Consider the following 18,298-nt stretch of genomic DNA (forward strand, 5'->3'; position numbering starts at 1 on the left):
TGCATCAATAAAGTCTTGAGCAAAGGCTGTAAAGACTTATGTACATATTTTAATTTTTATTTATTTTTAAAAAAAATGCTTATTTAAAAAAAAAGAAAACTGTTAACTTTGTGATAGTGGGGTTATTGTCTGTAGAATCTTGAGGACAAAAATGACTGTATTTCATTTTGGATTAAGGATGTAAACCAGGAGTGCTTACACTTTTTCTGCAGACGAGTTACTTTTCCATTGACCAAGTTGAGGATATCTACCTCATTCATATTTATTATTTATATTTTTTAATTTATGAAAGACACATTTTTGTTAGCAAGTTAATGGTGTTTAATGATAATACAAGCATGTTTAACACATACAGATTCCTTTCTTTCATGAAGACAAGAATATAAGTTGATTTATTACCTGATTCTGATGACTTGTATTGATTGGAATCAGACAGTGGTGCTGATAACGTCCGCATATTCAAATGGAGGACAAAAAAAGTCCTCCTTTCTGTCTAATATCACATGAAAGTGGTTGGATTTGGCATCTCATTTCTCCAACTTGCATATTCATTTTCAAACACTTTGTAATGAGAGTAGCATATGTGTGTGTGGCCCTTTAATGTGTGGCAGCAGGTGAGTGACGTCAGTTAATGTGTGGGCGAGAGAGGAGAGTTTGCGGTCGCTGAGGGCGGGGGAGAAATACATTGGCATCAAACTCCGTAGCTTGCTAGCTTGTGCACGCTAGCTTTCTGAGACTCTTATTTTGTTAGTGCAGGCAAGAGGAAGCAGGTCTTTTATGGTGAAGACAGGAACTGTGCAGGTGGTCTTTAGAGTTTTGACAGCAGGTATGGCCCAAGAGTCTGTTGAAATAAAAAGTGTTTCTCTCCGTCCTGTCAGTGATTTTTTTCTTAATAATGAGCTCGCAGCAGCCAGCGTCATCTCACAAGATTCTCGGGTGCTGAGAATGTCAAACAACTGACGAAAGTGAAGTCTTGGTGAAGATTGATGATTGCTCATGGGGCGGTTTAGCTCGGTTGGTAGAGTGGCCGTGCCAGCAACTTGAGGGTTGCAGGTTCGATTCCCGGTTCTGCCAACCTAGTCACTGCCGTTGTGTCCTTGGGCACGACACTTTATCCACCTGCTCCCAGTGCCACCCACACTGGTTTGAATGTAACTTAGATATTGGGTTTCACCATGTAAAAGCGCTTTGAGTCACTTGAGAAAAAGTGCTATATAAATATAATTCACTTCACTCATGTTTATGTCTATTTTTTTAATGCCTGGCTTGCAATCGACTGACACCCTCCGCGATCGACCGGTAGCTCGCGATCAACGTAATGCCCACCCCTGCTGTAAACAGTGGCGGACTTTGTATTGGTGCGTCGTTTTGATTGATTGATTGAGACTTTTATTTGTAGATTGCACAGTACAATACATATTCCGTACAATGGACGACTAAATGGTGACACCCGAATAAGTTTTTCAACTTGTTTAAGTCAGGGTCCACGTTAATCAATTCATGGTACAAATACTGTATATACTATCAGCATAATACAGTCATCACACATGTTAATCATCAGAGTATATACATTGCATTATTTACATTATTTACAATTCGGGAGGTAGGATGTGGAGTGGGTTAGGTTTGGCTGATATCAGCACTTCAGTCATCAACAATTAATTATATCATCTGAGAAATGGACATTGAAACAGTGTAGGTCTGACTTGGGAGGATATGTACACCGAGCAGTGAACATAGTGAGCTCAGAAAACATAAGAACAAGTCTATACATTTGATTATTTACAGTCAGGGGAGGTGGGATGTGGTGGGGGGAGGGTGTTAATCTAGGGTTGTAGTTGCCTGGAGGTGTTCTTTTTCGTGCAGTTTGGAAGGAGGATAGAGATGCACTTTCTTTCGTGGTGAAGAAGGAGCTCAGCCGGAAGGCAACGTTCTCAGTTTACCGGTTGATCTACGTTCCCAACCTCACTTATGAGTTATGACCAAAAGGACAAGATCACGGGTACAAGCGGCTCCCTTAAAAATATAGTGAGAAGCTTTGTCAGTCGCGAGGAGCTCAGAGAAAAGCAGCTGCCCTTCCACATCGAGAGGAACCAGATGAGGTGGTTTAGGCATCTGGTCAGATTGTCCCCCGAAAGGTGTTTAGGACGCATACGTGTCCACCATTATTGACCATGATCCTGTCTGTGTCTGTGAGTGTGTGGGTGTTGTGTACGTTTGTGTGAACGTGTCTGTGTGCGTGACCATCCCGTTCCACCGTCGGGAAAGTCAATCTACTTGCGACGTATTTAACGTTCAATCGCGTTGTGTCTCTTCATCCTTACACAGCTGGAAGTGCAGCCCAGAAGAACAAAATAAATAAATAGTTGAAACACAACATTTGAAAGGAGCAACAAATTTTGTTTTACTATCTGCTGAAGTTCACCAGTAATCCTACCCTGAATGTGGACTTGCAGGCACTCAGAGAACGTCTATTAGTATTGGTCCCGACTGGGAGAATCAACAATCAATCAAAAAGTTGTGTCTGCTGTTGTAATAAGTACAATGTTACCGGTATACTGGTATAAAAAATACTCAGCAGTTTTGTTATTGTCAAATGTGTGTGCGTGTGTGTGTATGTGTGTGTGTGCGCGCTTTTTTCGCTTCTTTTTTTGGTACAGCACTTTGTTTTCGCCATTTACTTGTGTATAAAAGGTGCTATATAAAGAAAGTTTGATTTTATTTGATTTAATAATTAATTTAATTTAATTTGTAATAATACATATTGATACATAATGACACTTTTGGACTTTAATGATGTTGTGATGCCTTATTGACACCAAATGAACACACATTGATACATCATTGATAAATATTCATACACATTGATGCATTATTGATACATATTGATATTTACTGATACATATTTATTTTTAATTGTGCACAATCATACCTTTGTTGATACATACTGTGATACCTATTGATCTATAGATACTATATTGTTAAATATTGATAGATTTTGGTATTTTATAAAAATATATAATACCGTATTCTTACCTCTTTGATATACATTGATTCTTTATTGATACATATTGATTCCTTATTGACACATAATCATACCTCATGGACAGCTTATTAATTCATATTGATAATTAGATTCTTACTGATATGTGTTGATACCTTGATAGCTTATTTTTATATAATGATACTTTAATGCTACATATTGATTCTTACTGATACACATTGTTACCTCATTGATACATATGTATTCTTAATAACACACAATGTCTAGCGTTTCGCTGTCCTTATCCCACACTTGAAAGGATGTACCAATGCTTAATGTGGCTTCTGGATTTCACTCAAAACACCAGACCGTTGTTATTTGTTTTTAAAATGTTTTCCTTTAGTTTGCAACAGTTTCGACCAAACGAAGAAACAGCTTCTTTTTTCTTCTTAGTCTTTTAGCAGTCTTTAGTAGTCTTTTTCAGCAGTCTTTAGGTAAAAAACCTTGAAGGACAAAACACCACAAGATTAACATGCTGTAAAAAATCAATCAATTATCAAACCAATAATTTACAATTATTAATTAGGCTCTCAAACTCTTAACCATTAAACAAGTGCAAGAAAATTGACTAATATTCTCTTTAAGTTAAAACGTATTTTAAATAAATCGTCTCAATGTAAATGCACTAAGATACATATAAAATATATTTAACCCCAGAAACACAATAGATAAATGCAGCAGAAAACCCAATATGCAAATACATAAACACCTAACCAATTAACCATCTATTTTAGATACATATTTAAAATCCATATCGAATATAAATGTATTATTAATTTAACAGCAAAACACTCAATCTTAAACGTTGTCTACTGGTAGAAAAATGCCCCGTTTCCTATGCCCTCACTAGCAGCCAATGATCCAATACAGTTAAATCCAACACTTTAAATTGAGCGACATCACCCTCCTGGTGAAGCAAACTGCTCCAACATTTATCAGACCAAGCAAAGAATACACATCAACCCTTCCTTACCAAACAACAGTTACAGAAAACACTATGTGTATTTAGCCTCCAGACTAAGCACGCTACATGCACACAACTTCTTCGCGCTCCCCCATCTCACCAGTGCAACAGGTGCGTTACACCCACAAAAATAAATAAAGCGCAATCTTACCGGCTGCCCGTTCGGTTTTAGGTTTTGGTACACTTTTGGCACAACTCTGGGTTATCTGTAAGACACTAAATCGTTTTCCACTCTGTGCTACGGTGGCGTCTTTTGTACTCCTTGATTTGACACAGCTGTCTAATTACCAGGCTCCCGCACCAGCAGATAAGACAAAGATGTAGGTGCACTTCCTGGTCCTCAAGCCATACAGAATTATACATTTTGTTTGATGTCCCCAAGTGCAGCAAAGACACCTAGGCAAAACCGAAAGAGGACAGTACGGATGTCATTAAAGACGTCTGGACCCTTGATGAGCAGGTCTTTCAGGCTCTGGCCTCTGAATTTCTGACTACTGTTCCAGACGAGGCGTATTGGCGTTGTCACCGAGTGGGGATTTGGTGCAATCAAGTGGCTGATGTACCATACCTGTCCAGACCAGCTTGCCAATTCTTCTACGGACAGCTTGACTGCAGCGTTCCGCTCAACCAACTCGTGGACTTACGCTTGGGCTCCTTTGCCAGCTGCTTCTCAGTCCTGATTAAATGTTGCTTTAACTGCTGTCCTGTTGTCTGGCAATGTTGCTGGATCCTCCACCCAGGGGTACTTTGCATGCTAGTGTGGTTTCTCGCTGTGGTGATCTCCATTGATGTATGTTAGTCCACTCTTTATTTGCTCCAGTTCCCGCTCCTCAGAGATTGTCATTTCCTTTCCTCCAGGTTGGCAATTGCCACATCTGCTGCAGCTGATCCTCTGTCCATCATTTGCAATAACTTCCAGGATCATCATAATGACAGGGTACAGTTCAAGGCCATTCTTTACCAGCAGGCTCCTCTCGGGTTCTCCTGAACTGAATGTCTTTTAGACAGAGTTGCAGAATGCATCCCGGCACCGCTGGGCTAAGTCTGGAGGCAGGCATGCCAGGAACTCTTCCTGGGTTTCTGTGTACTTTTTCCATCCACCTCTTGCTGGACTAGGCTTTGGCCTCCTTGGACCATCTCCCTTACTTGCAGCTTTGGGACACAGGTAGTAGTGATGACTCAGATTTTGAGCATCCTTACACTCCTCACTTTTGTACAGAACGTTGGTATTGCTCTCTGCATCACCAGCGTGGACCTCCAAGCAACTGCCATAAGCACCATTTTTTTTAACTGCTTCCTCCTTCTCTTCTGTTTTGAGAGCTTTGAACTTTTGCAGTAGTAGAGTCTCTTTCTGTGGCCCCTTTCTCCGCAAACGATGCAGGGTGCTAGGGCGCTTGAGGAGTTGGTGCTTTTTGTTCGGCAGGTTTTTTCGGGACTCTTTTCTCCCACCTGCTGGGGTCATCATCCCTGAGCTGGTCCAGCTGCTCATAAATCGTTTCCTGACTTCTCAGAAACTTGAGGAGTATGTCAAACCTGTCCTCATGTGATGAGGATTCCTCTTCCTCTCCTGCAGATACATGGACCAGCCACTCCTTCTTTAAGCCCTCCGGCACCTTACCCTCCAGGGACTTGGTAACAAGTGGATTTTTCAGGGCGCCTGTGTTTCCCAGTTCACTGATGTCATACAGGGCCTTTTCCACAATTTGTATCAAGTCCACAATCTTCCTGGGTTGATGACTTTTTACCGGTGGCAGTGACTGCAGCTCCTCAATGATTTCCAGGGCAATTGCTGTTTTATTTCCGAACCGATTTCCCAGCACACGAAAGATTTCATCTGCCGTCCCATATGACGACAAGCGAAGGTCCCTCACAACGTTGTCTTCCAGGCTGCCCAACAGCTTGATAATCTTGACCTCCTTGGAGCCATTCGGTTCACCTTGCTTTTGTAGTGCCTCCCACTCTTTCATCCATAGGTAAAAGTTCCGCTTGTTGCCGTCAAACCGTGGGAGTGCTGTTGGTTTCAGTTTGTCTGCAGTAGGGTAACTTCGTCAGAAATGAACTCTTGCAGCGTACTCTCCACATTCCTGACACACTCCCAGAAGTCAGACTGCTCTCCTTCAGGGACCAACCTAGTCCATTGGCACATGGTTCCTTTTGCCATTTTCACCAGCCCCTCAAGGTTGCTGAGCATCAGTTTGTATATCTCCAGCTTCAGGCTAGGTTTTCTCACTGCCAACCGCTTGCACTCTTTTTCAGCTGCCTCCAATACAAGAGAAAGTTTTGCCATAGAACCTTCTGGACAGTATTCTCCAGTTTCTCAAGCTTCTGTTCGCAGTCCTCTGCTGTTTTTCTTACATCTGCGTCGATGTCTTCTTTAGCAGTAGGTTCAAGCTCCGTCTCTTCAATCAAGGTTTCGACCTCCTCATTTGCCTCCATTACCTTCTCCGCCTGAAGTGTGACCTTGCTGAAGGCTTCCACCAGTTCTTCTGCCGACATTTTCTTGCAAGAGTTCAACAGTAAGTTTGCCTGTCGGGTAAACAGCTGTTTGGCAGTTGTTCTTTCGCTCTTCACCTGCTTCAGGGATTTTAACTCAGCCATTTTGGGCCTTGCTAAGAGATTTGGAGTACTGGGTCTGGACACAGCAGTGGCTTGGAAGGGGCGTTGGGTGTACTTAGATGTGGAAGACTCAGTCTGGTTTGCTTAGGGCAGGGGTCGGGAACCTTTACCACCCAAAGAGACATTTTGACCCGTTTCACAAAATAAAGAAAAAATGGGAGCCACAAAACTCTTTTGAAATTTAAAATGAAATAACACTGCATACAGAGTTTTTGTTTTGTTTTGTACTATGTATTAACCAGGGGTTTCAGACTCGCGGCCCGCACCTTAATATGAAAATTCAATGTTAGGGCGGCCCTCGAGTTTTAAATTACTGCCGTTTGACAGCATCACACTTGCCAACCCTCCCAAACTTTACGGGAGACTCCCGAATTTCAGAGCAACTATTCTCGCAAATGTCTGCTGATTTAATGCGGGCGTGCTATGAAGTTGCTGCCTTTACCGCGCTCTACAACATGTACGAATATTTAGCACAGCCCAGGCATGAGACGTATGTAGCTTCCATAGACACACTTAGACGACTGCAACACATACTTGTTCAACAGCCATACAGGTTACACAGAGAGTTGTGATATAAACAACTTTAACACTCTTACCAATATGCGCCACACTGTGAACCCACACCAAACAAGAATGACAAAGACATTTCTGGAGATAACATCCTCACTGTAACACAACATAAACACAACAGAACAAATACCCAGAATCCCATGCATCCCTAACTCTTCTGGGCTACATTATACACCCCCGCTAGCACCAAATCCCCCCACCCCCTCTCCGTGCGTCGGTTGAGGTGGGCGGGGTTGGGGGGCGGGGTTTCATGCTAGCGGGGGCGTATAATGTAGCCCGGAAGAGTTAGGGATGCATGCCTCCAGACTAAGCACGCTACATGCACACAACTACCCCTCACTACCCCATCTCACTCGCGAAACAGGTGCGTCAAACCCACAAAGAGAGATACTGTGCAATCTTACAGGCTGTCCGTTCAGCTTTTGGTTTTGGTAAACTTTTGGCACAACTCTGGGTTATCTGTAAGGAACTAAACCTTTTTCCACTCTGCGCTGCGGTGGCGTCTTTTGTACCCCTTGATTTGACACAGCTATCTAATTACCAGGCTCGCACACCAGCAGATGAGACAGGAGCGCGCCGCGCTATACTTGCGAATGAACGTAAATAGATCGGCTCTGATCTTGTAAGCCGACTGGTTGAACTAATGCCGACTTATATACACCTTACCTGGTGTTGCTTAGGTGAATAGGGGTGCGGATGTGCTCTACGATAAAATACAATTTTATTCAGTGGGGTTTGGCTGGTTGCCAAGTCGCAGTGGTTGCGAGCTGCGGCATCAGCTGACGAGACAGCTGTTCGCCGCTACACACAATGATACCTTATTGATACACATTAATACCTTATTTCATGTATTCTCATTGATACTTTAATAATACACATTTTTGCCGTAGCGACACTGTGGCGAGGCGGAGCCGACGGGCCGTCGGCGGGGCAGGACACGCTTTGGCCCTACTCAAGATGGCGGTCAGGAGGCGGAGAATGCAGCGGAGCGAGGAGGCGGGGCTTGCTGTGAGCGACGCCACCACAATCTGAATCAGGTGCGTGACACACACACCGGCTCACAACCTGCCCATCTCCTAGCAGTATATAAAAGGGGAGAAGGAGGAAAGAGAGAGGCAGAAGGAGTAGAAGAACCAGATGAGCGAGAACGACTGAGAGCGAGCTGAACACAGCGACGAAGACTCGGCAGACTGAAGGCGAGAGAGGAGCGAGCAGGAGAGGAGCAGTTGAAAAGCGATCGGAAGAAAATACAAAGCTTTATTGATAAATAAAAGAGAGTCAAACCTGCTTAGCCAGATGTCCTTCCTGAATGGTCCATGCAGCCCGCACGATGACGGCAGGAAGCCATTCACAGTGAAGGACATCTTGCTGAGCAGGTTTGACTCTCGTTTATTTTTTCAATAAAGCTTTGTCTTTTCTTCAGATGTCTTTTCAGCTGCTCCTCTTCTGCTCACTCCTCTCTCGCCTTCAGTCTGCCCCGTCTTCGTCGCTGTGTTTGGCTCGCTCTCAGTCGTTCTCGCTCGTCTGGTTCTTCTACTCCTTCTGCCTCTCTCTTGCCTCCTTCTCCCCTTGTATATACTGCTAGGAGATAGGCAGATTGTGAGCCGGTGTGTGTGTCACGCACCTGATTCAGATTGTGGCGGCTTCGCTCCCAGCAAGCCCAGCCTCCTCGCTCCGCTGCATTCTCCATCTCCTGGCCGCCATCTTGAGCAGGGCCAAAGCGTGTCCTGCCCCACCTTCGCCCCGTCGGCTCCGCCTCTCCACAGACACATTTTGTGATACATTATTGATTCATTTTAATACATCATTGTGAAACCTTATTGATACATATTGTGATACATTATTGATACCTATCGTGTAACATTATTGATACATATTATAATACAATATTGAAATGTTTTGATAATAATGTGATACGTTATTGATACATACGGATATCTAATTCATACATACTGATACACGTTAAAACCTTATTGATACATATTGTGATACATTACTGATACATAGTGAAACATACTTATACCTTACTGATGCATTTTGGTACCTTATTAAAACATAATAGTACTTTTCATATGTATTTCTTCAACAGAAACTGGTGTGCGTTTGCTGTGACCAAGACTGTGAGTTGTGTTGTTGAAGACGGTGTGGAGACGTACGTGAAGCCAGACTACCATCCTTGTGCGTGGGGTAGCGCTCAGTGCAGTCGACTGGTCTCGTAAGTACTGCACACACACACACACACACACACACACACACACACACACACACACACACACACACACACACACACACACACACACACACACACACACACACAGACACCTTGTATAAACATTTAAAAAATGATTTAATGCTGTCCTCTGACTCACAAGTGGTGCTGGAAAAAATTGCTGGATGATTTTGTCACTGTAGCCAAGTGGAATGTGAGTAAAGTGCTGAGCTCCAGCTGGTAATTACACACAAACAAACTCTGGAGATCTCCTTCATTCTACTAAATTTTTCCCCCAAAAACAAAATACGATTTAACACTCCTGGGGTTCCTGCTGTGCAATCCAACAAAAAACTTCACAATTAAGCTATTAAAGTCTTGCTTAAAGGGTTTCTGTTTGTTTGTATCGAACATGGAAGCAATAATACGCAGTAATACAGCACATATTTATGGGATCACACTAAGTTCAACATGTCCAAAATTTTGTAGGAAGAAGCAGACTTTATTTAATCCTACCCTTTCTCCATTTCCTAGCTATGACTAATATATTTGTTCAATTCCTGTGTTTAATCTGTAACATAAATATACACATACATAATACATTAAGAAAGAATAATTACTACATTTGCATAAATAAAATGTTTTAAAAAAAGTTATAGTCCACATAAACAAATGCATTTAAAGTAGATGGTTGTGTATGTCGGAGTCATTATTAAGTTTCAATATTTATCTTTGTACTGTCATTGTGGACACTTTGGTCCGGCTTCCCGTACAGGGATTAAGCCTTAGTTTTCGACTAAACCACATTGTAAACCAGGATTCACTTGAATTGCTTACTCAGACATGGATTAAAGTAGGTTTTATTCTTGTCCTATTCTTATAGTACATCATATATTTTCTTTAAGGCAGCCTAGAGCTAATTCAGGTTTAAATCAAGACTGCAGGCTCAAGATTTGAGACTCCACACGCCACAGTACATTGAAAAGGCTGCAAACACTTCCTTTTAGCTGTATATTTGACAACTGAACATTTTCCATTTATACTCGATGCATTTAATTTAATTAATTCATAATTTTTTTATGATAATTTTATTTTTATTTATGATTTTATATGCCATATTTCTATGGGTCTGTAAAGTACTTTCAAGTAAGATAGTGTGCTCTATATTAAGTAAACCTGACTTGCCTTGAAAATAGATTACTTTGACTGCCTATCCATTATCCATTCATTTTCTACTGCTCTAAATGATGCTAAAAAGCCACTAAGACCAGAGAGAAGATTGTTCAGAGAGAGTAGTATCCTTCTGAACAAATTCGATGATACATATTTTCGGGACAGTTTTTGTGCATCCAAAAAGAAGTTCAGCTCAATTTATGTGTGTACTGCAGACACAATGTTTAACGTGACTCAGTAAGAGGAACCCCTACATCTCCTTCCTTACAAGGACAGTGGCATGTGGAATTGTTCATAGTAAAACTGTGGAGGATTAGCACTACCAAACTTAAAATTTTACTTTAGGGGCCACTGACATTAGAATTCCTAAATATTGGCTGTGATATGAAACATTTGATATTCCTCAGGTATGGCTGAGTATGGAGGCTATCTCAACTAAATCAGTACCTCTCAAGGCTATGGTTCACTCTCCCATCCACTCTTCTACAAACCCCGTTTCCATATGAGTTGGGAAATTGTGTTAGATGTAAATATAAAGGGAATCCAATGATTTGCAAATCCTTTTCAACCCATATTCAATTGAATGCACTCCAAAGACAAGATATTTGATGTTCAAACTCATAAACTTCATTTTTTTTTGGCAAATAATAATTCACTTAGAATTTCATGGCTGCAATACGTGCGAAAGTAGTTGGGAAAGGGTATGTTCACCACTGTGTTACATCACCTTTTCTTTTAACAACACTCAATAAAAGTTTGGGAACTGAGGAAACTAACTGTTGAAGCTTTGAAAGTGGAATTCTTTCCCATTGTTTTTTTATGTAGAACTTCAGTCGTTCAACAGTCCGGGGCCTCCGCTGTCGTATTTTACGCTACATAATGCGCCACACATTTTCGATGGGGGACAGGTCTGGACTGCAGGCGGGCCAGGAAAGTACCCGCACTCCTTTTTTACGAAGCCACGCTGTTGTAACACGTGCTGAATTGGGCTTGGCATTGTCTCGCTGAAATAAGCAGGAGTGTCCATGAAAAAGACCTTGCTTAGTTTGCAGCATATGTTGTTCCAAAATCTGTATGTACCTTTCAGCATTAATGGTGCCTTCACAGATGTGTAAGTTACCCATGCCTTGGGCACTAATGCACCCCCATACCATCACAGATGCTGGCTTTTGAACTTTGCGTCGATAACAGTCTGGCTGGTTCGCTTCTTCTTTGGTCCGGTTGACTTGATGTCGAATATTTCCAAAAACATTTGGAAATATGGAGTCGTCAGACCACAGAACACTTTTCCACTTTGCATCAGTCCATCTTAGATGACCTCAGGCCCAGAGAAGCTGGCGGCGTTTCTGGATGTTGTTGATAAATGGCTTTCGCTTTGCATGGTAGATTTTTAACTTGCACTTACAGATGTAGCAACTGACTGTATTTAGTAACAGTGGTTTTCTGGAGTGTTACTGAGGCCATGTTGGTGATATCCTTTAGAGATTGATGTCGGTTTTTGATACAGTGTGGAATCGAAGGTCACGGTCATTCAATGTTGGTTTCCGGCCATGCTGCTTACATGGAGTGATTTATCCGGATTCTCTGAACCTTTTGATGATATTATTGACCGTAGATGTTGAAATCCCTAAATTTCTTGCAATTGTTCTTTGAGAAACGTTGTTCTTAAACTGTTTGACTATTTGCACACACAGTTGTGGACAAATGGGTGTACCTCGCCCCATCCTTTCTTGTGAAAGACTGAGCACTTTTTGGGAAGCTGTTTTTATACCCAATCATGGCACCCACCTGTTCCCAATCAGCCTACACACCTGTAGGATGTTCCAAATAAGTGTTTGATGAGCATTCTTCAAGTTTATCAGTATTTATTGCCACCTTTCCCAACTTATTTGTCACGTTTTGCTGGCATTTAATTCTAAAGTTAATGATAATTTGCACAAAAAAAAAATGTAAATCAGTTTGAACATCAAATATGTTGTATTTGTAGCATATTCAACTGAATATGGGTTGAAAATGATTTGCAAATCATTGTATTCCGTGTATATTGACATATAACACAATTTCCCAACTCATATGGAAACGGGGTTTGTACTTCCGGTTTTATGAAAAATCAGATTGTAAAAACTTCAATCAGAAATTTGTTTCAGTTTCAGCGCTAATTTTGGTTTGCTAACTACTTCTAGTCTAGCACCCATCACTGCTTTTCCTTCCTCTCTTGTTGATAGTGCCTTATTAAAATTGTCAAGTGTGAGGATAAGCAACATTGAATATTTGCAGGAGACACGTTTGCGTGTCTCCTGCAGCTTTGTGATAATAATCAACACTTTCTGAGATATTTACAGATCAGCAGTTTGTATGGTTTCCAGACTTACCGACTGACACAGTTTTATTTGGGTTTTTGACACCACTTCTAAATTTAACGGATCAATTACACGCATGTATAACCACATTTTTATTTTATGTACTGAGTCTCTAAATTCAATTAAGTCAATTTGGGAGGAGGATTTAGGAGTGACCCTGTTGGAGGATAGCTGCACAGAGATTATAAATTGAGTTCATAAGTCTTTTATTTATGCAAAACACATCCTCATCTACTGTAATGCAAGCTAATACATCTTCCTTTTAATATACCAAGGTTTGACTAGATAAGATGTGTGACGGAATATCTTTATGGTGTGATCGGTGCCAATAGTCTCCGGCTAATTTAAAAGTAAGTATAGTAAGAATGTAAGAGCAAATTTTCAAAGTATTTGCAAAAAAAATGGCATACAAGGAACATATAGCAAATACACCTATAAAAAACTTTACATACTGCAGTGTTTACATCTGATATTTGCATCCTTTAGCTGTATTAATAATACGCTGAGTCAATGAAACATCTTGAATACATTGTATTTTACACCCTCTCAATTGTATGAAATAGGTACACTAGATAGCAAGTTATGTATAAAGTGCCAGGCAGCTGAAGGAACACTATTTCATTTACTGTAGGAATGTCAGAGAATACGAGTTGTGTCTGATGCGAAAGTTGTCTAGTTTCCCATCCAAGGCTGTAGATGATCCTGTAGCCCGCCATGCTGCCGTCAACATTTAATCCATATACGAACCGAATAAAAACAGTCCTAAGCACCACAAGTACGCCTAAGTAGAGGCAACTCATTGTAAAAAAACGTGTGTTATAGGTCGCACAAACTTGAGGTTCCCCAGGTGCCTGATGACAAGATTGGGTTCTGCTCCCAGGCACTTTCAGAAATATCTTCTAAACAGCAGATGAAATCTGAAAACCTCTCTCTGAGACCACACCTTTGGGAATACCATGCAGTTAGAACGCAATCTACCAGTAGATCAGCCAGTTTTGGGAAGATACAATCGGAAAAATGGTTCACCAGACTGAGAGTGACTGTATTGGCATGGGAACAAGGGACCAGTGGCGTGCACCTGGGAGCTTTATGCGGTTGGCAATTGGGTCTGCCAGTGAGTTAGTCGAAATGGAAGCATTCAAAATCGATCATGCAGAAGAAGACGAGCAGCTTGAGTGTTAGCAGTCTGACTGCGTGAGAGCTTGTTCGCAGTCCATGCTTAGCAGCAGACGTTGGCGCTTACTCCTCTCAGTAGACTTGAGAGGGCTCCTTTGCAGCTGCATGAGTTTCTTGAACCTTATCTTCTAAATGGACTTTGCTGAGGAGGGCTACTGATAGAGGTCGAAGCTTTACCCAGGGGTACTAATGCCAATTAGATAGTGCTTCCAAGCTGCTGGCTCTTCTTTTCCTAACAGTTGTTGAGGCATTTATTGTTATTGTAGGGATTCTCCAAGGAAATTTTCTGGTCTTCTGTAAGGTGCAAAAGAACACATCCAAAATTTTCACCGACAGTTAGCCTTGGTTTTCGTTTCCATTTCGGTTACTGTACAGCCAAACATTGGGCATAACAAGGTAGTCTGCTTACCTGCTCCTCGTGTTTTCAATAAAAACTAAAGTGATGTTAAAAGTTAATGTGTCAATTTCATTCATTATTTATATGTATTTCACTGCGTTTTTTGTAAGCCTATACTATTATTATTCATTACATTTATTTTGTCTTCATATTTTGGGTATATGAAAAAATAATTGGATTTTCGTATTTCCAAAAGGGAAAATTGCTTCAGTTTTCTTTGTATTTGGTTATAGTGTGATCTTTTGAAATGAAAACCAAGACAACTTTGCTTCCTTTTTTCTAGAACCAGACAGTTGTTTTTCTTCAGTGTTATTTTAGTCATTACCCTGTAAGCATGAACTGTCTACACGCACGAGTGTTAAAGGCCTACTGAAACCCACTACTACCCACCACGCAGTCTGATAGTTTATATATCAATGATGAAATATTAACATTGCAACACATGCCAATACGGCCTTTTTAGTTTACTAAATTGCAATTTAAAATTTCCCAGGAGTTTCTTGTTGAAAACGTCGCAGAATGATGACGTGTACGCGTGACGTCACTAACTGTAAGGAAATATTAGCGCTGCGCACACACACAGCTAAAAGTCGTCTGCTTTAACCGCATAATTACACAGTATTTTGGACATCTGTGTTGCTGAATCTTTTGCAATTTGTTCAATTAATAATGGAGAAGTCAAAGTAGAAAGATGGAGGTGGGAAGCTTTAGCCTTTAGCCACACAAACACACTGATTCCTTGTTTAAAATTCCCGGAGGTGAAGCTTTCCTATGGATCAGAGCGGTCAAGCAAACATGGATCCCGACCAAATGTCAACCAGCAGTTTTCGGTGAGAAAATTGTGGTAAAAAGTCGCCACTTACCGGAGATCAGCTGAGCTTGTGCCGTTCATACAGTTGCCATTGACTTCCATCAGACAATGGCCTCAAAACACCCGTGGACACACTCTTCCGACTATTAGGTACTATTAAACTCACTAAAACACTAGCAACACAATAGAAGGATAAGGGATTTCCCATAATTATCCTAGTAAATGTGTCTAAAAACATTTGAATCGCTCCCAATTTTTTTTTTACTTTTTTTTTTTTTTTCTAGTCAATCGCTATCAATATCCTCAAACACAAATCCTTCATCCTCGCTCAAATTAATGGGGAAATTGTCGTTTTCTCGGTCCGAATAGCTCTTTTTGTTGGAGGCTCCCATTAAAAACAATGTGAGGAGCCCTCAACGGGTGACGTCATCGTCTGCGACTTCCGGTAAAGGCAGGGCTTTTCTATTAGCGACCAAAAGTTGCGAACTTAATCGTCGATGTTCTCTACTAAATCCTTTCAGCAAAAATATGGCAATATCGCAAAATGATCAAGTATGACACATAGAATGGACCTGCTATCCCCGTTTAAGTAAGAAAATCTCATTTCAGTAGGCCTTTAAAATGTGTACCATGCACACTGACTCAGACTGCAGTCTTCCTCACATATAGACGGAACTTCCTGACATTAGGAGAAGTTTTAATAACTTTACCATGTGTTGTTTTTGCAATCCTGTTATCTGTTGTCATTCTCTGGTACATGTGAGTTGTCCCTGCTGCCTCACAGACTGATGCAATCAAGGGTCAGTCTGTTTTCAGATGACCTGATTGGCTTTGAGCTCGTTTCAAACATACTTGTGGTGCACTGTGACATCTCTCAACTCGGATTGAGTAAAAATAAGACAGCAGAATCACATGTTGAGGTTTCAGTCATGTCTCGCCCTGAAGGCAGCTGGACAAAAAAGAAAATCAAATAAACGCTCAAGCCTTGAAGAAGTGTTCTTTTTGAAACAGTCAGTTTGTTTGAGAATATAAGGAAGTATCTCGTGTCTCTATCATAAACCAACATAAGGCTCCCTGCTGAGTTTTTCTACATGTTTCTTGAGCAAAGTGGGGGTAGAAGTATGGGTGTAATTTGTGTCCTGATTTCTAGAATCTAAAGTTATGTCGTTTCACACCAACACAATAATCTAAAAAAAACTGTTTTTTATTGTGTTTTGACCTTCTATCTTCCTGCAAACATATTTTTCGACTCTAAAAGCATTTTTTAATGAAAGATCTGGCCGGGGAGAAGATTTTCAAAAAGTGGCTTATGAATATTAACACACATGGATGCACACATTCAAGCCAATCGTAGTGCAACTGCTCCTCTACAGTTACATTTGGGGTGCATATGCATACACACATTGTTTGTGTCTGTGTGTTGGGCAGACTATCAGTGACACAAACACGCGCACATATATTTGTACACAGCAACTGTGTTGCAATCGCTCCTCCACAGTTACATTTTCACAAAGTTTCATCATATGAAGCATTAGCGTCCCAGGGGATTCAAGGCACCTTTTTTTTTTTTACCTCAAAATTAAATAATGTTAATACAGGTTGCTCATTACGACAACAAGAAAAAAAGGAGGATTAGTCCCTTTCATAAAAATATCAAAATGTTTCTTGGTGACATTTATTTACAAATTTAAAATTAAAAGATAAATCTTTATGTGAAAAAAAATCTTACATCTTACATTCGTTGGAGTTGGCATTTTTGTTCTAAATTGTCACTCTTTGTTTTAATTTTTTGTTTATTTTATTTGTACAAAAAAACAACAACTGCCATCCACAAATGGCCCCCAGGCTGCAGTTTGTTCACCACTGCTTTATGTATTTGACTGGGAAGGTGAAGTTTTAGAAGAGTCTGCAGGCACCGCCTTGTTAGCACTAGTTATGATAATCATTAGGTTTTTTTTCAATACAGACACCAATACTGATGTTACATCATAAAAAAAAAGAATTTAACATGATCAGTAAAAAAGCCTGATTAAAAAGGTGTGATATAATAATATTATCAGTAACTTTGTAGGTGCTGTATGTAATTTGATGCGAATAAAGATGTGAATAGATGTTAAAAGATATATACATATTTTTATCATTAATGTGGGTACACCAGCAATATCATGTAACATCTCACAGCAGGCGAGTTAATGACTACAAACCTTGAGTGAGTGTTTGCAACTTTTACGCTGATCCCTAAAGGGCACTAACATTCCAATGTGTTTTAAGCAATAAATATCGCTCTCTTATGACAATTACTATTCAATACAAATAGTAATTGTGAAAAATTTAGACACTTTAAAAATACATATGTTCTGTTAAGCCACCAATGGTAACACAAAGTAGCTGGGGGTGTCCTTGTATTTTTTGTTTGAAAAATGTAACTCTGTGCAAGTTGCAAACAGCATTGTCAGAAATTAAGAGGGGAGGGTGCACTAAGGAGGACTCAATTTTCATAGTTACATTTGAATATGAGTAATGCCATTTGACTACCACGCTCTCTTTGTTTGATGAAATGGAGTCAAACGTCACCAATACTTACTTTTGTTTGGTGAAAACAATGGCATTTGACAATGATGGAAGAAGTCCCTCTTGCACGCCAAAACAATGCACCTTTGCAAGCAATAATCAATAGATTAAAGGAGCCATATGTAATAATCCGGCCAGAAATGGTACTGCAATCACGGTCAATTTCTGTAGTCCCATCGCCCTCTCCCTGACTGAGGTTGCCAGATACGCAGCCAAATCCAGCTCGATCGACTGGGCTACTCCAAGAAACTTCAAACTTCCACTGCCTCTTTCTAGGAGTTGTGGTGCTGAGACCATAATAGCTGAATAGACAAGGATCATGTCAATAACAAATCTCTAACCAACACATTTTACACAGAAATTGGGATATTTTCAGGAAGGAGTATGTCATGCGTGCGTACAATATCA

General features: G+C 40.6%; 1 protein-coding gene across 1 annotated transcript in view; it reads left to right on the plus strand.

Moving 5' to 3' along the window:
* LOC133541084 (EMILIN-1-A-like) overlaps positions 1-18,298 on the plus strand; it is a 103,755-nt gene that overhangs the window by 29,719 nt on the left and 55,738 nt on the right. Inside the window, exon 2 of the mRNA XM_061884175.1 lies at positions 9,283-9,408. Within this exon, the coding sequence (XP_061740159.1) occupies positions 9,283-9,408 (126 nt within the window). The remainder of the gene's footprint in view (positions 1-9,282; positions 9,409-18,298) is intronic.

This window comes from Nerophis ophidion, linkage group LG02, assembly GCF_033978795.1.
Source record: "Nerophis ophidion isolate RoL-2023_Sa linkage group LG02, RoL_Noph_v1.0, whole genome shotgun sequence".
Classification (NCBI taxonomy): Eukaryota; Metazoa; Chordata; class Actinopteri; order Syngnathiformes; family Syngnathidae; genus Nerophis; species Nerophis ophidion.